Source organism: Convolutriloba macropyga, chromosome 6, assembly GCF_964194025.1.
Source record: "Convolutriloba macropyga chromosome 6, txConMacr16.3, whole genome shotgun sequence".
NCBI lineage: Eukaryota > Metazoa > Xenacoelomorpha > Acoela > Convolutidae > Convolutriloba > Convolutriloba macropyga.
In genome coordinates, this window is record NC_134473.1 from 73,141,904 (window position 1) to 73,165,548 (window position 23,645).

The 23,645-nt window shown below is 35.1% G+C and overlaps 3 protein-coding genes across 3 annotated transcripts in view; 2 read left to right on the forward strand and 1 right to left on the reverse strand.

Annotated features, from left to right (window-relative positions):
- Nucleotides 1-23,645, forward strand: part of LOC142340601 (uncharacterized) — a 121,715-nt gene that overhangs the window by 50,408 nt on the left and 47,662 nt on the right. The gene's annotated exons all lie outside the window — the stretch shown is intronic.
- LOC142341197 (ribosome biogenesis protein BRX1 homolog) lies at nucleotides 12-966 on the forward strand. Its single transcript, XM_075392112.1, has one exon. The coding sequence runs from the start codon at nucleotides 50-52 to the stop codon at nucleotides 881-883; it is 834 nt and encodes a 277-aa protein (XP_075248227.1). The 5' UTR covers nucleotides 12-49; the 3' UTR covers nucleotides 884-966.
- LOC142341198 (cilia-and flagella-associated protein 96-like) lies at nucleotides 6,173-19,970 on the reverse strand. Its single transcript, XM_075392116.1, has 7 exons — nucleotides 19,756-19,970; nucleotides 16,434-16,745; nucleotides 15,422-15,559; nucleotides 9,337-9,412; nucleotides 7,195-7,374; nucleotides 6,646-6,818; nucleotides 6,173-6,362 (listed from the first exon to the last, which is right to left on the reverse strand). Exons 2-7 carry the CDS (start codon nucleotides 16,736-16,738, stop codon nucleotides 6,317-6,319), a joined length of 918 nt encoding a protein of 305 aa, XP_075248231.1. The 5' UTR covers nucleotides 16,739-16,745; nucleotides 19,756-19,970; the 3' UTR covers nucleotides 6,173-6,316.

The window sequence follows — 23,645 nt, forward strand, 5'->3', positions numbered from 1 at the left end:
GTAAAATGGGGTTAAATTGCTAGAGCTACCGGTTTTTGTTTCAGGTATTATGCCTGCCGAAGATTTGGATATCAATGACCCAAGTCACCCGACAAAAAAGCGGGCTCTTAAATGGAAAAGGAAATCTCGAGTACTCATGCTTTGTTCGCGTCGTGTAGACTATAGAAGCCGTCATTTGATGAAAAATTTAATCAAGTTTCTGCCTCATTCGAAGACCGATTCCAAATTTGACAGGAAGAAAGGCCTTAACGAATTAAATGAAACCGCGGAGATCAAAAATTGCTCAAAGATAATGTACTTTGAGTCTCACAAATTAAAGGATGTGTTCCTTTATATGAGTGACATCAAGCTTGGATATTCTGCTGTGTTCTTGCTACATAATGTGTGCACAATGGAGGAGTTGAAGCTTACTGGTAATTGTCTCAAAACATCGCGAGCTGTTTTGTCGTTCGGTACCGAGTTCGACAGTAAGCCTCATTTGAACCTCTTCAAGGAGATGTTTGTTTCTGTTTTCAGCACACCTGTTGGTCATCCTAAGTCACAGCCATTCATCGATCACGTCTTTACGTTTTCACTAGTCGATGACAAAATCTGGTTTAGAAACTACCAAATCTTACCGGAAAATTCGGGCTTGGCGGAAGTGGGGCCGCGAATGGTATTGGAGCCAGTTAAAATCTTCAACGGGAGTTTTTCGGGAAGTGTCATATATAAAAATCCTCTTTACCGAACGCCGAATACCCTCCGAAGATTCGAAAAACTGCAAAAGCAAAGGAAGTCACACAATAGACTAGTGGAACAGTTAGCTACTCGAACGAAGAAGAAGAAGAAAGCTGCGCTGCTCAACTTTGACCCGGACGCAGATTTTATATTTGAAGACGAATGAACTTTTTGTGCTTAAATACAAAAGTTTGATTTGTTAGGAGTGAAAGGACTTAAGTGATCTGGCGAAGAAAAAGTTAATGAAAAGAGCTGTTTTCATCACGAGAAAATGTATCTAGAATGTCTTAAAACAAACAGGGAGGCTGTAATGATTCTCTATGCGTGGCCCAGAATGGTAGTAAATTCATCAAAGTCAACATACAGTGAACGCATCTTGTCACTGCTTTGGGTAGACGATTGCAGAAATTTTATCATTTGTTTACTTTTTCGTTTCAGTAGGCTGCAACCAAACATCATTTTTTTTTGTTCTCATTAACTGTAGAATCGAGGACGGAAAACGGATAAAATGCGAGTTTGTATCTCGTTTAAAGTTTCATTCTTAATCAGAAAACAGAGCACCAATAGTTAATGCTAAAAATGACCTCTAAAAATCTTGTTGAAGTTTCACAAAAAGAACAAGGGGCCGAAAGAAAATTAAAATTGCTAAGTTTTCGCTTCTGTAGTTTTAAAATTCAGTACTTTGAAAAAAATTGGCAACGTTTTAAATTGGCAACGCTTTTATTCATTATCCGTTATGTAGAACATCAGGGAAAAAAATCCAAAAATAAAAACGGAAGGCAAAATTAAAATTTACCCTTTTAAGTCGTGCAATTCTAAATCCCGAAAACGAAGCAATTCTACTAATTGATGCCAAAAACGCATTTAATGTTCTCAATAGACGAACAGCATTAGAGAACGTGAAAGCCTCATGCCCATCATTGCATGTTGCCTTACAGAATTCCTATAGCCATCCGTCTCATCTCTATATCGGTAAGTCGACCATTCTGTCTCAGGAAGGTACGACACAAGGTGATCCCCTTGCGATGGCAATGTATGGAATCGCAATCCTACCCCTAATATCAAGACTTCACAATGACTCCTTGACACAAAAATGGTATGATGATGATGGTAGCGTCGTCGGTAATTTGAAAGATATCAGGGCACTCTTCGACAAGCTCACTCAGCTTGGTCCCAAGTACGGATATCTTGTCAATCCTCCGAAGTGTCAGTTGATAATTAAGCCAGGAGGCGAGCGCCAAGCGTTAACTGAGTTTGCAGGCACAAATGTGGAAATCACGCAGGGCGCTCCAGTCCTGGGATCAGTAATCGGTAGCTCTGAGGCCAGTAAAAATTTCCTGAAAGATGCAGAAATTAAATACACAAAGTTTGGACAGACTTGGTCAATTTGCTCTCACCTCTCCCCAGAATGCCTATGCATGTTTGAAGAAGGGGGTTCAACAGAAGTTGAGCTTCCTCTCGCGTACTACACCCTCCATGGATGGGGTTCTGGACAAGGTAGAGGAGCGGCTTGGCCTAGTCGTACCGAACATCGTCGGCAAAGAAACAATCCAAGAGGAAAGAGAACTTACCTCTCAGAGTGGGCGGGCTTAGCATCGCCCTCCCACAAGATCTTCATAAAAATCTTGAGAAATCAATTGAACTCTAACTCCGTTGGCGTCATTTAATAATGATTCATTCGAAGTTCAACAATGTGATTTAGAACAAACCAAGATCAGTCTCAGACAGAAAGCAGACATGCAACGCAGACATGCAACTCATCTCGAAAAAATCCAGAATCAAAAACAATCTGCCAGAAATGAAGCATACCATCCAGCTGGCCTCGGAGAAAGGAGCGTCTAGCTGGCTTAACGCGCTTCCGTTATCAAAACATGGTTTCGACCTCACGAAGACTGAGTTCCGTGATGGAATAGCACTTCGCTACACCTGGGAAGCGAAGAACACGCCAGCTATATGCGCATGCGGGAAAGAATTTAGCTTCACCCATGCCCTTCATTGCGACAAAGGAGGGTATACGCACCTACTACACTACGAAATCAGAGATGTGTTCGCAAACCTGATGGATGACGTTTGCCACGATGCCCAGATAGAGCCAAAACTTCAATGGCTCGATGGAGAAGTTTTCTCGAGTAATTCCACCACTATTGATGATGACGCTCGACTGGACATCAAGGCAAACGGTCTGTGGGGCTCCCGCGTTAATCGCACTTTCGTTGTAAAGATTTTCAACCCTCACGCGAAGAGCTGCCCTAAGACCATAAAAGATGCATACAAATATCACGAGAGCATCAAGCGAAATAAGTACGAAGAGCGAAACCGAACACAGCAGTTTCAACGCACTGGTTTTTGCTTGCTCGGGCGGTGCTGGGCTATCAGCATCGCGCGTTATGAAACAACTCGCAACTAAGATCAGCAAAAACGCGGAGAGCCGTACGCCGACACTATAAGCTACATCCGAACGAAAATCAGCTTCGCACTTCTGAGGAGCTGTGTTCTCTGCTTGAGTGGATGTCGCGCCCTCAAGCCTCCTGTTCTCATTGAGACTTCGATTAGCGCCGTCGTTGAGGAGGGAAGGCTGCACTGAGTGTATGGCTGTTTAACTTTATTCCTTTGCTCATTCCTTGATATCTTATTTTTATTTTATTCCTGCCTTACCAGTTCCTTATGTGTGCTATATATATATTGTCGCTTTCCTCTCCACTTGTTAGTTATTTTTGTGACTGGGCCGTCTTTACACTGTCTGGAGGGGAACAGCTTGGAGTGCAGCATCCGGCTAAGTGCTACTCATTATCCCTTATGCTCCGACCTACATCCATCGTTGCCGGATGGTGTACACGGTCCTTTTTATATTTTAAGTCGTGCAGCCTCGTCAGCGCAGTTTTTATTAAAAAAAACATACTTTGGCAGGTTGTTGCAGCATTTTAAGTTTGAAAGATGATTTTGTTCTAATTGTCTATATTCTTTTTGGAAACAAGTAAATTAGAAATTGACCACAAATTTAAACAATATTGAAGCAAAAAATAATATCTACAAATCATCCAAGCATTCATGAAAATCAGGAGTTTGCGATCAAGTAAAATATTTAATTAAATTAATAATTTTTGTTTTCTTATACAAATTTTTTTAATTTGTTTTTTGAAAATGTTAATAATTTTTGTAATTAATTTTTTTTGCTTAATAATTGTAAAAATAACTTTAGAATGCACCTATGTTGCTAAGTAATGGTATGTGCTCTTGTTGAGAAACAGAGAAATCAGTTGGCTTTTTGTTAGTCTTTTCCTCATCTTGGTGGCCAAAATATTGCGGTAATTTATTGCATATGTGCATACATTGACGAATAACTGAGGTCATACTATAAATTGTTCTTCAGTTTTCACATAGTTTTTTGTTCGAGGATTTTGCTTCAAATTTTCAATTTTCTTTTTTTGATTTAGGTCATACCGGAATTCCATCAATGACAATTTAGCTATCAGTTTTTCAGCTGGTAGTAATTTTGCATGCATTTGAAGATCACTAGCTCGGTCGCTTTCCTACGAAGGAAACACACTTACCCCAATTTATTTGACGGTTCTGAGGGCAACTCTCAACTTAGATTCTGAGGGCAATGAAAAATTCTAGTAAAGAACTAGCAATTCGAAAACCATGTCTTATGCTTAAAGGAATTTGCTGTCTTAACAAATAAATAGAACGAATAGCAGTAGCCATATTTTTCGAGTCTTGCTCAGTTGTGCATCGAATAAAAGCTTCTTATCAATTTGGTTACCAAGATATCTTCGAAAAAAAAACAGTTCGATTTGGCATTTAACGTCAATTTTTTGACGGAAGAAGAAAACGGAAGAAGAAGAAGAACAGCTTTTTTGATGCTCTAGATTGATAATTCTGATGCCTTTTTATTGCTCTTCTTGTGATGCTCTTTTTTTAAACGTTTTTTAAAATTTTTTAGACGTTTTTTTCGGCTTTTTTGGATGGTGTTTGGATGTTAATCTAGCAAGAATCTTGCAAGTTTTGGATGTTAATCTTGCAAGAATCTTGCAAGACGGATGTTAATCTTGCAAGATTCTTGCAAGCCGATGTTAATCTTGCAAGATCTTGCAAGATTAACATCCGATTCCGACTCGGGAATGTTTTGAATAAGCTAACTGTGCGAAATTTTGTTTCAAGATATTTTTCAAGTTTCACTGATTGCGCCACAATTTTATTTCAACCTAAAATAGAACAAAATTTAACCGAATTCTGAAATTTCTTGACTGTTTCCAAATTCCATTTTCCTATCTGAACTTGCACTAATACTTGGTACTGTACCACGCTTGGTATTTTAAAGTTTGAAAGGCTATCGTAAATCTATTCAGGTGGTGAATTCAGGTCACGCACCTCTTTCCTCATGATGAGATATCACCCTTTCTTTGAGAGCTTTGATGTCATCAGCTCAAAAACTTATGACAGCATCAACGCCCCTTCAAGTAAGCTAAAGCTGGCCTCACTAAACCGTAGCTAGCTACTGGCGAAGCCGACCGGTCGTTTGAGAGCAATTCGCCATACGGTAGTCGGTTATGTTTGAGATTTTTGTTAGGTCGTCCGTCAATTTGCGCCGGATTTAAAGTTGTGGCCGGACATCTGTTGTCATAGAATCAATCGATTAATTGCTTTTGGCACATCCTATCAGTTTACTGATAAAGAATGTTGGATATTATAACTGTTGATTATACCGATTGGCTCTTTTATAGCACGCGTTTTTGAAAAATTTAATTTGCCTAATTCTGTATTTTCAAAAGAGGCTAATCGCTTGTTTGAAGTTAAGTGACTCCACTTGAAAAACTGGCGTTTATCGAGAACTGCGAAGCGTTTTGAGACGTGAAGCCTGAATTTCAAAGTGAATTCTGCAAAGTGACGTAACCTTGCTTAAAATATGCAACTTGCAGGTTTGAAAATGACGAAAGTTAGTTGAAGTCAAATTCTGGCTATGATTGTAGGAACTTCTCGTTTTTTACAATTCAAAGAATTTGAATTGTATTGGGGTGCTGTCTTTTTTTTAAGATCTCTTCACACATTTTCATGATTTTTGAAGTCAAATTGGAGTAGTGATTTTGGTTACGCCGAAACAGGAAGTGGAGCGAAAATGCTGCGAGTGGTTTTGCGGCGTGAATTTTTTTCACTCTAATTTTAAAGTTGAGTGAGAAAACGATGTTTGAACAAAAATTAGTTTTTCGCTAGTGGTTTTTTGTTCACATGCGGCAATTTCACTTTGATTTTTGCTGTTTTTTCGATTTTTTGGATCGGATTTTTTTCTAAATGGTTTTTCCAATCCATTCATAGTTCATTCCATGTCTAGTTTTTTGTTTAGTCAATGAAAATTCTTTGAATTGTACGTCAGGACTTGTCCTGCTATGTTTTTTTTTAATTCTGGCGCTATATTGATTTGGAATTGATTTCAATGATAACTGTAAAGGAAAACTAGTTTGTTCTAACAGTTTTAATTGAAAAGATAGCAAAATATGGAAAAGTGTTTTGTTTCGTTTGCTTGCGTTGCTATTAACCAAACACCTGCGCAGAGAAAGAAGGTTGAATTGGAAATAGCAGGAGGAAGAGGCTGTGATGGTTGTCAGTAACATTGCTGTTGGAAAGGAACGTTTGTCTCGTTGATTGTCCTGAAAAAAATTAATTAAAGTTATTTTCGCCAGACCATATTTGTGATGCTGTCTCTAAAAATGACAAAGTGATTGATTAAAAGCTTTGTGTCAGCCTGCATGTTATCAATATTGATTATTTTTAATAGGATGCTTCGATGCTGTCAATTTCTGAATCCTCTTAGAGATACAGGCAATGTTTCAACCTTTTCAATGATTCAGACCTATTGTCACATAACATATTTAAGTCTTATGAGAGTCTTGGCCAGGACTTTCAGGTGTAATTCGAAGCCCTAATACTAACTTGGTGACCATTTGGTTGACGACTGAGTTCATGGGGTAAGATTTGGGACCAGCAGACGGCATGAACACTTTCTCGCCCGGTTTCTGCTGTCTGAATACGTTGGGGTTGTAGATGTACACATCCTTGGGGTGCTCTGGGTAGGGGTCGAACGTTCCGTACTTGCCACCACCAAGCTAGACAAAAATTCGATGTGACCATCCCTACAGCATTGATTTGGTGAACAAATATGGATATTTTTGTACTATTTAGTTTACTTCTAAATGTCAACGAAAATAAATGAGCTTACAACGGTATTGTAACCCAATGTAGCTGAGAATTGGAGGTCTTAAAAGACCGTTGTCAGATATTGATGATGAATATAGACGGCGGGTGGTCTTGTGTCTTGTAAAAGATTGCGGGTTGATGTTTACTATTTATCTGCGGCCATACACTTGGGACAGGGAAGTCCCCCCCCCCCGTCGACATTTGTCTTTTGACAATAGCGACTTGTGGACCAGGAATTGCTTGAGATGATTTTCTGCCTCTGGATAACTAAAAATGGAATATTACCAGTTTTCCAGGGTTGCTGGGTCTGAATGGCTTTGTGGGTTCTTTGGTTGGTGTGGCTTTTCGGACGGGTGGTAGTGGCTTGTCTGTCTTGTAGGGATTCTCATCAAAGTAGTCCCTGGGATGCATGTTCAGTTTAAAAGATCCGCCCTTCATCAGGGCTTTGTCCACCTCAACTTCTTTCTGAAATGTGTAAATGGAAAAATGAAACCACTGAATTATCAGAATCAAATCAGTGTCTAAATGGAAATCGCGGGCTGAAAAATATTCCATCTGGGATTTTAAATTCCTATAGAATAAGTTTCGCGCATGGTAAGTACATTTTTGTCCTCAGACTCATCTACAAAATGGTCCACATGCAAAAACTAAGGTCGAAAATGTAAAACGCAGAAAAAAATAGATCCAGTTTCGTATGATTACAAATCAAAGTCTGATTACTAAGGCACCTTGCCACAGCCCTACTAAGGATTAATATATTTACATACTAAACCGGCACAAGATAATTATGCTGACGTTTTCAGGACGTATCAAGGCCAACACTAACGGAAACAAATCGCTGGAAAACGGTCGGAGAAATCTCAAGTCAAGATAATACGTGTTCAATGACACATCATTGAATGAATAATTCAAGGAGTTTTCGTTAATTGGTGAGCATTTGTTCAACTCAGCTTAAATGGGATTATTTTGTCTGAGACTGTTTCTGCTTTCTTGGGACTGGTTTGTCTGGGACTGTTTTGTCTGGGACTGTTTTGTCTTCACCATCGTAAAAATTCAGTCAAGATGAAGAGAGCCAGCATCTTAATGGTCGCAAGTAGTCCTCTGTAAATTTTTTAAATTGCTCTCGAACGATGTTTGAAGTAATTATCGTAAAAGAGTTTTACGCAAAATTTTCGCTTGAGAATTTTGATGTTTCGGGTGACTTTTGCGCCCTTGACTCCTTGTTTTGCGTGATATAATTTTCTCAATCGCAAGTGTCAGCAGCTGAACTTACTAAAAGTCTATTGAAAATGTGCAAAACTATGTATAATGTTTTCTCTTTAAGTTTCTTCGTGATTATAGTGGTATACATCTTTCTAATGATATCATGTGAAGCTCTCCTTAGTGAGTATAGTTACTCCCATCAACCCCTCTCCCGGATTAAACGCCGCAATAGATTTGAGCTCCTATTAATCGTTCGAGAGAAATTTTTCGAAGATATTGGGTTATGCTTTTTTAATGAGAATGGAAAATGTCATCATTTGTTTTCACACTGTACGATCAGAGTTCTACTTTTGCAAAGCAGCCACCAAAGTTATTTAACTATGGAAGGTTTCCGTGCTTAAGCAAAGAACAATATGGTTTCCACTGATTAAAAAAGATGAGGTGCCAGCTCTATTGAGATCAACAGTTGATTTTCAGTTCTTGAAAACCCTGAGTGAAAACTCTTAGTAACTATCCTAGGTCGAGGTTTGGTCAGCAAATAATATAAGATTAGCGGTGACTAACGGTCAAAAAAAACTTCACCGCCAAGCGCCCGCATTTTAAGACTTGAATGCATTGATAGCGGTGAAATTTTATCAGATTGGCGTTGAATTTTTTAGCGTTATATACTAAGATCATTTATGATTGTTAAAATGATCTGATAACCATGATAAATCTGATAATGGTAAATATTTAAAATTTGAAGAAAAATTTTCTTTGAATTTTCCGACTATCTTGTACAGACTATGATTTGACCGATAAAATAATTTCATTTGATTTTTTAAAAAAGACAGTTGTAAATTTTTATGTTACTGCAAATTTCCTGGTTTGTATAGCAATTTTTTTTCGTTCTGTAAGATTTCTATGATCCTAAATGTTTGCTTACACTTAATAAAACCATGTATGACTTAAAACTATTCCTAAGGATCCTAAAGGATTTTGCAGGGTTGCCAAGATACTCTTAAGTCGTTCATTCCTGCAATACAGAGCCTTATAGCCAAACATTGGATATTTTGGGTACTGTGATGTGAAAAATTGTGTATTTTTGTAGGGCTCCGTACGTTTTAGCAGGTTTTCAAAATTGTTAATTGTCTCGTTGGGCTAATACTCGCTCTTAAATTGGCAAAAACGAGTCGCTGACCATCCGATATGCGTTAAATTTAACTGGATTGGAATCCTACTCACCTTAAATTGGTCTCTGGCTCTCTCGTAGGCGTCTGATTGATAACCGGGGACTTTGCCTATCGTTACATCAGCATAACTGAAACAGTCAAGATTGCTAACAAAATTTCACCAGTATTATTATGAGCGAAGTCAGTTTATCTGTAACAGTTGACTGTAGCAAATGTATCGGATTGCGATAATGGTCAACTCAGCCATTCAACATCATATGTGATAAGATCTTGGAGATTTTTATAATCGGATAGGATAGTTAATCTCGCAAAATTGTATATAAATTGTAATATTATCCAAGATTTAATAGGAAGAGTATAAAATATCTCGCCTTATTCTTGTAAGAAATTTTTAGATTATCGCAAAAATTGTAAACTTTTAACCTATGCAATGATCTAACAATAAGTAAGATTTGAAGTACCTGAAAGAACGTTCCTGGACTACTTCTTTCATAGCATATTATAAGATCTTTACAAGAAAAAAGTAATATGAGCAAAATGCATAACTGAAAGATCTTGGAAATTCAAAAAGTTTACTTTGAATTATATTAGAGCTAACTAGATGCAAAGTTCAATAAAAATAAAGTGACGAGAATTAAGATTGGGAGATTATGCTCTAAAAATTTCAAACATGGAAGGTTCTGGATTATTTTAGAGTTTGTCCTCTGAAGGATATTAAACTTACCTCAACTGGTTTTAACATATCCTGTTGATAATAGCTCGCTTATTGTATGCCGCATCATTATTTTTAGTTGAATTGAAGTTGCTAAATATTAACTTCGGACTCTTCGAAAAATTGATTTAAAATTAGGACGAACATGATAAAGGAAAACACATCAAATTTTATAAACCATACCAATAATATGATTTTCTATTGCAAATTCAACCAAAAAATAGAATTTAAGATATTTCTGTTTTCTGCCCCCAAGAAAAAATATGGTAAACTTCTGAAAAATTACGTCATCAAATTTTTGAAAACTGACAATTTAGCAAAAACCAGATCTTATCAAATGTTGATACAGATGACCTCAAAACACTTGGAAAACTATTGAGTCAAAGTATAGTTTTGGTTAATCGATTGCAACAAAATTTGATGTTTTTTTTTGGCAGCTCTCTAGAACAGCTGTTAAATAATACTAATGTTTTTATTGTCAAAAAAACCAGAGTGCCATTCTAATCAAATCCCTGAAATTTCTATCCTAAACAAAAACAAAAACTGCTCTGGGCACAAATTGACTTATACAACACTTCGTTTATCCAAAAATAATGAAATTAAGTGGACCAAATGAATAGCGCACCATTGAAGATGTCTAATTCAAAAAAGAGCTAATTTAAAAATTTAGATATTGTTTTAAAAAATCAAGTAAGGCAAAACTGTTTCTACATCAAGTGCGTTAAAAGCAATTTGAAAAGACCAGCAAAATTTAAAAAAAAAACAAATTGAGTATCGGGCTTGAGATTGTCATTCAATTTTTCTTTTTTCTGCTTTTGCATTGAGAACGTGTTCAAATATCTATATTCAGTTCGTTTTTAGCATGCTTCTTAAAATACTAACAAAAATCTTGAAGTGAAAAATCAATTAGCTGTGTTGATAAAAGAACAATTTTAATCGATAGTGGACATAAGAAGAGGGGCTTCGGTAAAAAAATTTTCCAAAAAATGATCTACTCTAGTTCAATTTTTTTAACATAAAGTTCCGACCCCGCTCATCTACATTTTTCACTTAGAAAATAAAAAATTAACATATCGTTCAACAAACTACTATATGGATAAAACAATCTACATTTGAAAGTCGATGAGACCCGTGACTACCATCATATGACTACCATAAAATACGGCGATAAAAAACAAATAATTACAAATATAAATTACGACCAAAACTCGTTCGTTGTCCATTTTTTGAAAACCATTAATAACCAAATCAGAACGGCGTCAAATAATACTTATACTAAAGAAGATTAGCCTGTACTTCATTAGAGAAAATATGGGCTATTCTTCAATGCGACTTGGTAACAAGTCAACAAGAAATGAACAAAAGGGCAAAGTGCAACTAAACGTTGCTTTTTTGTTGAAAAGAATTAAAGTCAAACTAATTAGAAACATTATGCATCAAATAAAATCATTGAGAGATTATTTAATATATCCATAGAGAGCAACTGAGACTTTTCATTATGCAGGATATGTAATACGAATACAAAGGAACGACAAATTCAGGCAGGAAATTTGAATGAAAAAATTTGCACGAAAACGATATCCCAGCCAATTAAACATTCGATTTGATTTCGTTTTTTTTTTCAATTGACCAGAGAACCGATCATTATTGTGATACTGTAAAAAAACACAAATGAGCGAATATGCAAAAATCACGATTATTTTTTGAAAACTGGTTGAACCATGAACAAAGACCATTTGAAGCAAATAAAACTGTTATAAAAAGCAAATTTTGGTAAGATGGATAAGCTTTGTGGCTTGTCTATAGAGATGCCAAGCTAAAATTTAACAGAAATTATATTGGCAAATCTCTGAAATCGATTGTCTTTTTTAAACAAAAATTTTCCAAATTCAAACCGGATGTAAGATTTCGACTAAATGAGTAGACAGTTTATCTTTACGAAACCACAGTGTTGAAGCCAATAAGTTAAAAAAATATAACTGCCAGAGAATTAAAACTCATTTGCGCGAAAGACCTAACTCTTCATTTGCGTCTCTTTTGAGCTTCATAAAGTCTTTTTGTAAAACGACTATTTTAAAATGACAGCAAAAAGAAACACAAAAATTGAAAAGTTTCCAATTTTCACAAATTTCTGAAACATCGTCTAAGCACTGAAGACATCAGTCAAAACGTTTAACCATCAGAAAAAATTTCGTTTGGTTCAATAGAACATTTAAGAGATCTCTTAAAAATGAGGCTAATTGCTATAATGATACAACATTGCAAAATACGAAAAAAACGCAAACCAAAACAAAATTAGATAGGTTGAAGAATACTTCAATTTTTTTTTGAAAAAATTTAATTTGAAGGTCAACTAAACTTTTAGCTATATACCGATATCAGTACCAGCCAAAACGATGTCCCAGCCAATTAAACATTTGAACATTTGATTTGATTTCCTTTTTTGATTTTATTTCGTTTTTATTTTCAATTGACCAGAGAACCGTTCATTATTGTGATACTGTAAAAAAAATCTACAAAAATGAGCGAATATGCAAAAATCACGAATGTTTTTTGAAAACTGGTTGTACCAAGAACAACGACCATTTGAACCAAATAAAACCGTTATAAAAAGCAAATATTGGTAAAAATGGATAAGCTCTGTGGCTTGTCTGTAGAGATGCCAAGCTAAAAAATAACCGAAATTATGGCAAATCTCAGAAATCGAAACACAAAATTCTGAAACACATCGTCTAAGCCCCGAACACAACAGTCAAAACGTTTAACCATCAGAAAAATTTGGTTTGGTTCAATAGAACATTAAAAGGTTCTCTCAATAATGAGGCTAATTGCTAAAATGATACAACATTGCACAATACGAGAAAAAAAAACGCAAAACAAAATGGTATAAGTTGAAGAATACTTCTAATTTTTTTTGAAAAAATTTAATTTGAAATTCAATAAAACTTTTAGCTATATACCGATATCAGTTATTAACTTCTTTCATCTTTCCCCAGTTGTCCACTAAGACTTTTGGTTAACCAATATTTGGCATACGGCAACAAAAATTAACAACAAAAATATGGTGAAAATAAAAAAAACTCTACCAAAATCTGCACGAGAACGGTGTGGCCGCACAAACAATTTGCTATAAAAACAATACATACGTTTACTTACCAATTTTTAACGCATTTCCAGTTAGGTTGTTAAGTTAAGTGATAATTTACCAAACAAACAAAAAAAACACCAAAAATGGGCGATTATGCACAAAATCTTGTATGAAAACTCATAGTACCAAAACCAAGAAAAGTCTTGTCTCAAAGGTTGCCACAAAATTAGAATTAAGTTTGTATTTTATATAAAAAAAGTTTGACTTGTATTTTCTGAGATCAATCTAAAAGTTGACAGAAGTATACAAAATTTTCAAGTTCAAAAAAACAATGAATTTTCTTTGAAACAGATACTTTTAATGACATAAGAGACATTAAGTAACAAGCGAATGCGCGTAAGAGGTTCACTTACACTTCTTGAAGAAGCCATTTGGGTCATTGAATGGTTAGACTCAGTAATCTGACTGCAAAAACGATAAAAAATTGAAGGCAAATCACAAGAATTTTGTTAAAAATTACTAAAATTCGTCTTTAAAGCCGTTAAAACCTTTCTGTTCTCTGAAAACAAATTATGCCTAAATTCCACCACCAGTTTATGTAAATGGGAGCTGCCATTATTGGTTCCAAGCATGAAGTTTTTGTCAGTAATTAACATAAAAAACAAGAGCAAATTATTTTGAAACAAGGCAGCACCAGTATAAAAATTAAAAAATTTCTGATTGTAAGAATCCATGGCAAAGTCAAACCTATTCCTGATTTTGCCGCGCGTCCAAAATTTCTGATTGTAAGAATCCATTGCAAAAAAACTGATCAACTGTTCCAAATGTTTGTCAATTAGACCATTTGTTGAGTGCAATACATCGGATTTAAAAAAAAACAATGGTTCATTTAGTACAATTATTGACTTAAATTTGTAAAAAACGGCAAAACTTTAATTCCAAAAGAAGTTTTTATCGCACCGAGTTTATACTAGCTCTCTTTGGTAGTTTCAAGAGATTGTGTCAGCGGTTTTTAAGTCTCCACTTTCGGCAAACTTAAACAAAGTGGACCGAAAAAGCATAATTTTGCAATTTTTGAAGAAAAAAGGCTGAATTTTTAAAGTTTTATCAAAATTTTCAGCCAAAGAAAATCCAATCAAACAGAAACGCTCTTCTATCGCTACCGTTGTCGCTGTGGTTACAATAGCACTCTACCGTTAAAATTTTTAACATATTTTAAATAATATTAGCGTTATTGTGCCAAATTCAGCAAAAATTACTGAAAATGTGAATAAAACTGTCGAATATTCACGAAAGTTCAAACCTCGATAACTCCCTGTAAAAAACGAAATTCGAAAAAATCTTTTTAATTCCATTTTCTAGGATGTACTTGCTTTTTTTATTGATATCACTCACAACTCTCTAAGATGAATATATCGATCGGCCAAAATTGTCTGAACAAAAAAAAACACAGTTGGGTATATAGTTCCTCCCTCCCCAGCAAAGTGGGTGGTCGGAACAAACATTTCTCACAAGGCCCTCCCATTTTCATTGCCGATTGAAAATTTTTCATTTGAAACGATTTGCAAATTAACATTTATTGAATTTTAACTTGAGAATTTTTTTCTTAATACGATCTCAAGCGTCAGGACAAAATACCCATTGCTATAATCCTCAACCTGCTAAAAAGTATTCAAAGAGACCTAAGGTTTTTCTATTTGACGTTATCGTAAGCCTAATCATATAATTTATAATTTATTAAGTATATTTACCAAGTTTTAAATGTAAGACTATTTTGATATGAAAAGATAAAAATATCCAATTAAGTATGATAAACATGCTTGTAATATCAACTGCTTGTTTCAAATCAGATTGTTTAAATAGAAGTTTACTCGAAAATTTTAAAGGTACTAAAACGGGTATTGCCATAATTGGCGTTGGTCATTTTGGCACATTGGGTAAATTTTCATTTAACCGATCTTAAGTAATTAGTAAAAAAAATGGATCAATCAGTTTCAAACAAACCGAAAACAAGGCCATTGTTATGTTCACGAAGTCGCAAAGTTCACATTTTGAGGTAAAAAACAGCACATTTTGTGGCGTATTAAAACCTCACTCCTGGTATGAAAAGACCTTAATCGTGATCAATGACTTCAAACTTTCGGTTTCTATTATTTCGTGTAATTTTGGTCAATATCAACCCTAGCCTCTTGAGTTTGTGGGTCTTTCCGTAGAGCCTAGATCTCGACTATTAACTATACTGCAAGGACTAAATGAGGGCGATTTTCAGAGTTTGGAGAATCTAGCAACGATAATTGACATATGATCTGGGCTGAAGCAACCGGATAAACCCCTTACCCGTATCCTGTGCCCTGTTTTCCCGGACGAGTAGTAAAGTTCCTCGGTGGCGCAGTATGTGCCTTTCCTGGCCTAACAGCCGGCGAGAAGTGGTCAACTTTGCCACCAAGGGTTCCAATGTGGCTACCAGCACCTGGCCTAGAAATCATTTCATAAGGAGTTACGGACTTCATTTTACTATTTATGCCTTAACTGAAAAGGCGGATCTTTTCCGTTTGTGCCCCCCTCCCCCGTACGTTGTTCACCCCCGTGACAGAGCACGTGTCATTACATAGTTAAATCAATATGTAAAAATATGGCACGTGCGTCTGGGGGTGCAAATAATATGCACCCACTGAGCTGGGGGCATAAACGGAAAAGATCCAATTTTAATCTGGCTAACTATCAGGTTGGAGCGAAAAACGTCGAAACAATTGTTTGTGAACAATGAACAAATAAACACGTGTAGAAGAAAAACAAAAGAAATCGTATTTGATAATCCTAGATATTTTAGCAGGACTCCCTAAAGGAGCCCTGAGAACTGAAGAAAAATGGATCTTCTCGGTTTTGCCCCCCCCCCCCCAGATTAGTGGGCGCATTTTTTTGCGACCCCCAGACGCACTTGTCATATTTTTACATAATGATTTACTATGAGATGGCACGTGCTCTGTAACTTGGGGATGTATAACGTACTGGGGGGGGGGGGGCACAAACGGAAAAGATCCAAGAAGGCTAAATAGTTCTGCTAACTTCTTGACGCATTAACTCTTAACAACAATGCAATTGCAAGTAAACTTTTATGAGCATAGATTAGTACTCTGCAAATAAGGGAAATGAATCCCCTCCCGTGAACACAGTTATATTCATCAACATGGGTGAACAAATATCTACACCTTGTTTTTGCACCGATAACGGTTTGTAGAGATTGTTAAGAGTTACAACTGTCTCTTTAGAATTCACATGTGAACGATTGTAAAAATGCTACTTGAGGGGGAGGGGGGAGGGGGGGGGGGCTTCCGTTTCAGCAACTCACATTTTGGGGGGATAGCTACTAGGAGTCCACGCTTTCCCGATATTCTTTTTACCAGCTATGATCCGGTCCAGCCTCCGCATTTTTATGTAATCATTGTATGCCTCCTTTTCAAACACTCGTCCGAAATCTGAGAAGTACCCGTCACGGTGGGCTGACTTTGATTTGCTTCCTCCGGGTAGCATCTGTTTGCCTTTCCCGGCGGCATCGTTGAAGCCCCCTTTAGAAGGGTTCTTGTACTTGTCGCCCAGAAGGTATCCCATTTCACTGAACACCCCGATTCTCTCCATATCCGTTTTGGCCGCCATTCTGTCCCTGTTATCAGAACGCTAGATAAAAGTACCGAAATTTTTTTATCTTATCCTATAGTGATGGAACTATTAAAAATCTAGAAAGAAATCCTGTAAAGGAATACAACATTTGTAAATACAATAAATATCTTACTTATATATATATATATATATATGTATATATATATATATATATATATATATATATATATATAATTTTGCGATTTGCTGTTTATGAAGTTGTTTAAGAAAAGACCGCAAAATTCATTAGGCACAGCGAGCACCATAATTGCCCCGCTGGTGCTTCAAGCCCATTCAGTGAAATTAAAACCTTTAGGGAATATCTTAAATATATTGCTTACAAAATCAATTAAATTTGCTTCCAAATCATTAATTTTTTAGTGCCTGCTCGTCTGACTTCTAAAGAAAGGAAATTTTGCTTTGTTTTTTTTTAATTCTGTTGAAATACTACAGAGAAAAATAAACGCGTAAGCTATGTGTTCTCATCATTTAGTTCTGGTTACCCCAATCAACACCAGATGGTTATCTTGGAAGATCTTCCAAGACGATGGTTATCTTGCAAGATTCTTGCGAATTAGTTTTGGTTGAGCTCTGCTCTCTATCTTTTTTACAGAAAAACTATCGTCCATTTAGCGCTGAAATTTTCAAAAAGATACTTGAGTTGCAAGGGAATTTAAAGAAACTTTTTTTTATCAGATGTCTGCCTTTTTTTGGCTTGTTTATGAGGCTGCAAGTGCAATAGAAGTTAAACAAATTAAGATTAAATTTTTAAGGTTTTTGTCAATACAGAAGCAAGGAGAGAACTCCTTAAAATCTTCAAAATCTTCATTTTTTTAATTATTTTTCCACAATTACACAATTCAATTATATTTCTTTGAAAAATTTATTGTATTTGACATTAATACCTGTTATCAAATTTACACTGTTCATATTTTACAATTGCTATTTTACAAAAAAAGTTATCATTTTTATAATTGTTTGATATTTTAGTTTGCGCAGAAAAAAGACAATACTGAAGTAAATCTTCACCATACTGAACAAGAAGTATTAGGAAATGTTTTTCCTCATTCTGATCAAGTTCGATCCTGTTCCATATGTTTTCATATTTGTAAGACCAATTGTTATCCTGCAAGATCTGCAAAATTTTGGATAAAAATTGTGCAAGACAGTGTATCGGTTTGCATGATTTTACCGGAATCTTTTAAAATAACCAGAATGCAAGATCTTTTAAAATAACCATTCGAAGTCGACTGGGGTACTTTCCGTCAACAAGATATTATCGCTCAATTTTTATCGATTAAAACGCTAAATTTTGAGCTAGGATTCTTTAAAACTTCATGGCGTTCAATATCATTGACAAAAAAGAATTGAAGGGCCAAAATTCTAAAACTTGAGCTAAGATTGATTAAACTTTCATCGTATTCAATTTCATTGACAAAAAAGAATTAGAGGACCAAAATGCTAAAATTTGAGCTAGGATTTATTAAAATTTCATGGCATTTTATTGCATTGACAAAAAGAATTAGAGGACCTCATTTTCACTTTGCTTTAGAAAAATTGACATTGCTAAATGCAATTGTTAAATTCAAAATTGTTCCATCTACTGGGGAAATGTGCTTCACTTTGCAATGCTTGAGTGCTGGTTTTAGCAAACGTTTGGAAAGTTCCAGAGAACCTGAAATACGTCAAAAGAAGAACGTTGAAAAAACATATAACCATTAGGTATTAAAAAACCCATTTTGATTAGTTAGATTATAATTCTTTTGATGTGTCATTAACATTAAAGCATCTAAAAAAATTATCCAAGTTCATTTTTGATCAACGATCCAATTGTTTCCGAATATTGTTAATCGGATATTAATCCAAATGATATTCAATATATTGTAATAAAATGTTTAAAATTCAGATGATATTAAATGCGTTAATCGTTCATCTTTCGCTCAACAAAAATCTATAATGAGTATGAAAATGCTGAATGTCGTTTTAGGTTTCTATATGTTGATTTTTTCTCATCGTATTGTTTTTTGCAGACAAATTGGTAAATATCAATTGAAAACGAATTATGGGAAGGAATAGAGTTGTTTTTGCCTCAATCTCAGCGTTAGCTGTTTACAAAGTGTTTCATTTACATTTAACACATATAACAGATTTATGATTCTCCATAAAGATTTTTAACTCTGGAACGATAGTTTGAAAAATAATTAACTGGTTAAAAGTTCAGATTTTTTTGAAATAAGTTTATCAACAAAGACAAACTGGTACATATATCTATCGATCATTGAAATTTTTCCCCGATATCCGTAAATGGTATGATTGTGTTCCTTTTTAATGCTTTTCAGGTTAACTACTCTGTACCTCATTCGGTGCAATTGATGTTTTAACAACTGCTTATTCCAATAAAAATAGACAAATAGCTTATCGTGACATATTTCCGAGTGGTCTTTGAAATCCTGAGAAATGTAATCCGTCAAATCTAATCTTAACTCGAGCATTATTGGTGATTCTTTCCGAGTAGATGAAAAAAAGTCTCCCACCCATCTGAACGAGACTGAAATGATGACCTGATGTTACAATGATTCTACTGATGAAAGTACCCTTACCTTGACCTCACCATTATTGTTGACCCAAATTCTAAGAATTACAAATTATTGTTAGGATTGTCTACGGTTGGACATTAATCCAACTCACATAAACACTGCCATTAATTTTAAATGTTTCCAAAAAATATCCCAGTTTTCAGAGCCTGTATAATGAGAAACTCCAATTTCCGTAAAAGCATCTATAATTTCGAGAGGAAAAACCAAAAAATCTAAATAATAAAATCAATAAGCCTTAAAAACTGAAACTCCTCATTGATTTTTTTCGCAATCGTAGTGTGGAGGTAAAAGGAAAGCTTTATTTAGAAAGAATTAAAGTATCATAAACGGAATAAAAAGAAAATCATGTCGAGTAGGTAAATAAACGTGGTCAATTTACTGGCATTTAGTTCTCAAAGTCTATTTACGTTTCCTTACCTGTTGTTTTGTTTGCGTGCTGGCCAACACCGTCTTTTCCACTAAGTAAACAAAGACACAGTCAAACAAGAAATAACAGCTTCCAGGTGTTTAAAAATGCAGAGATCTGCAATCAACCGGTTATAGATAGAAAGTACGGCACGTGCTTAAATTTGATTATATTGGTTGCATTATAATGGTGGTGGCATATTATTTGAAGCGCTGTTTAAAAATTTAAATCTGCGTTTAAAAGACAAGAATGAAGATAAAGTAGTTGTACCAGTCAATTTGAAACAATCGTGCTGTTAAAAATCAACAAAAAATTGATCTTTTCTGTTTGCCCCCCCCCCCCAGTGCCAAAACAGAATAGTTCCAGAAAATTGATTTTTCAACTGTTTCGTTGTGGTTTTAAGATGTAAAAGCTTTTTCCATATCAGACCTCACCAAAATTGTGCCCCTTTTCGCGAGGTGTGTGAAACAGGAAATGCCAAAAAGCAAAGAAATAGAGGATCTATTCTGTTTTGGCCCCAGTGTCTTTTACGCCCCCCCCCCATTTACAAATTATATGTTGTTATATAGCACTTTACTATGTAAGAAAAGCTCTTGGGGGGCGTAAAATATAAGCTCACTAAGGTGGGGGGGGCACCTTTTGGATTGGAATCAGAGGCCACAATTATGTTAGAGAATTCGTTGACAACAAAAACGATTAGGCAGCAGTTAGATAAAACAAAATGGATCTTTTCCGTTTGTGCCCCCCCCCATCCCAGCTTAGCCCGGGTCAAGGATCATACAACTTTCTTTGATTTCGTACTAGGTCATATATGATTCTTAGTATTCATACTAGGTCATGTATGATTTGTATGAATTCTTGGTAGTCATACAAGGACCATATATGATTTCCTAGAAATCATACAAGGATCATACAAAAAAATTCAAAGACTAAAAACTGTATAATTTTGATTTTCCATTGAAGTTGAAAAAATTTCTTGGATTTCATACAAGGTCATATATGACACATAATACATTGACTGGTGCCACAAATTCTCGTATAATGTAGTCAGAGGACTTATTAAATTATTATATCGCATTTGCAATCCACATTTGATTCTTTGTGTGCGCTAAAAGAGTAGCTTTGTGGTTTAAACGTATTCAGAAAATGAATTTGACGTGATATCCAATTTTTTCTTGATTAATTTTTTTTATAAATGAGCATTTATATGTATAAACTGGCTTCAGAGTATGTCAAAAATTTTGTTATTTGTTTGGACTTACTCCTTTATTTTGTGCCCAACTTGCAATTGATATTGAACGTTAGGGTCTTTTGGCGGATCACAATGCGATGCCGGGGTATCATATAGGTGATGCCCCACCGAATAAAAACAAAAAAATTTAAATGGTTAAAGATTTTCGAAAAATAGATGTATGATTCTTGTTAATCGTACTAGGATCATATATAATTTCTTGGTAATCATACAAGGATCATATATAATTTCTTTGGTTTCATTCAAGGATCGTACTAAGAAATCAAGTATGGACAGTATGAAATCATATATGATCCTTGTATGAAATCAAAGAAACTTCAACCCGGGAGTGGGCACATATCATTTGAACCCTCCAGACGCACGTGCTATTGTCTTACATCTTGACGTGCAATATAACAACAAATAATTTGTAACTTGGGTTCATAAAAGACACTGAGGGAAAAAATAGATCCGAAAATATAGGATCTATTGAAAAAAATTTAAAAAATAAATAAGACAACAAAGATATTGAAGATAATTGCCTGTAAAGAGGCAAAGAACATCTTTAAAAAAAATAAAATTTTTTCTTCTGATTTTCTTTAGAAATTTATGTTTACCAAAAAGATCCATTTGTTCCATAGTAAAAATATTTAACTATTTAAAAGCTTCTAATTGTAACTTTGACGATCAATTCAGTAGAAAAAACTTTAGGAGAAAGAAACAGATTTTTTAAAAAAGGGATTGTTTGTTTATAGTACGTTTTGAATCAAAAATTTTTCACTAGATCACTGATTTACCATGTATATAGTACTGCTATTGAGAAAATTAAACGCACAAATTGCATTTCAAAGGGGTAAACCGCCTGTCGTAGATGCCATTTTGTCATCATAATTTTGCCCGTTTCGTTCGATTTTTATCAATTGTCGCATAATCATCAGAGTTTTAATAGATCAGTTTTTGGATAACTGACAAGCTTTTCTCACAGAAGAGATCCTGATAAAAGTTGGTCAGTTTTTAATCAGCTGCTGTACTTTGAGTTCTAAGTGAAATCTGTTCAACTTGCTCATAAAATTCACAATACAAAATGTTGCACAAACTGCGCAAAATCTTGCGCACAATTTTGTCAACCTAGTTAAGGTTTTATTTCTAAAAATGTATAGAAAACTTTGCAGTTGGGAAAAATATGGAGGCATGAGCAAGTGGAACAGATTGCACGCGGGACACAAACTACAGCTGTTTATGAAAACTGGCCAATTTCGATCAGTAAATAAGCTTGCCAGTTTATCCAAATATTGATATATTAAACATTTGATGATTATGCGTCGATTGCTACAAAAGTGAAAAGAAAAGGTGAAAGTTAGGTAAGCTGTCTGTTTTAGAAGCCAACATGGCTTCTAAAACAGACAACCTACCACGTACAATTGCATTTTGTGCGTTTACTTTTGTCAACGTGTGTATTCTTAGTGCATAAAGGATTACGCTTTCTTGACTTTTAATTTTATTCATGTAATTGCAGCTAGAGATTTAAGCGGAGAAAAATCATCAACAACGATTGTATGAAATATTGATATCATAAACTTAGTTTTTAAACGTACTTGTGGACACTTTTTAAATGTTGAATCATTCAACAGTATTTTTGTGAACAGCAAATAAAATATATGTTGGTACAAAAATCAAGGCGGTCCGAGGGATTAGTGCACTTAAACGACTTAGTGCGCTTTAAAAGCCGAATGGTGGATTCATGTCATGTATGGTCTTTGGAATTATAAAAGTGGCGTCTGTTCAACTAATACTGCACTCCCAATATATGTTCTAATGTATTTTGAATTTATATGACATTTGCTGAATCGTTCTTGTTTTTATAAGAACATCTCTTTTAGTCAACAATGAAAGCTAATCTAGATACGACGGTTTGCTCGTCAACTTCAGAATATTTGACCTCAAAGATTTCAAACCATTGCAGATTTTTTTTAAGTACGTGCTATTTTTTGAGTCCGTTTTCACTAAATTAGCCATGGTTAATTTGGTACATTGAGTGGATATATATTGTTCAGCTTTTACCGCCCTGTTAGTTTTGAATCTGGATTTCTGTTTTGAAATATATGTCAAAACAGAAATCTTAGTCGACCGAGTGCTGGGCATAATATACGAGGAGGCTGGGCTTTAGTTTTTAAGTATTTTGAGAATAGACAAAAATATAGCACTTTTTAACCAAATTAGACAAATGTGCTGTAAAAGCGTATTTCTATTGCTTAAGTGTCTTCCCCCAAGTGCATTTCTAAGGCCTAATTACAAACATATTGATTGAATTCTTTCTAGTTTTAGTGCCTGAATATATTTTAATCTTGATTCTTTTGAGCTATTTAATTTGTCATCAGTCATTTAATTGGCCGTGTTGGTGGTCAACTGGCGTGTTAATGGAGGGTTTCACTCGTTCTAAATATATGCTCGCACCTAAGTCTTAGTCGTTCGAGGGACATAATGCACCGACCGACAAGAGGGCGTTTGCGCTCAAGTGAGTGGCACCTAGTACGAGGGGAATAGGAGTTATGTTTTTTTTCTTCTAGCGTATTTACAAAGTCAAGGGGTAAAAAATTAGGAGGTTTGAATCAAACCGCTATAAATAATCCGCTGGTTCGCTATTGGAGACAAAGACGTTTGGTTTAAGTT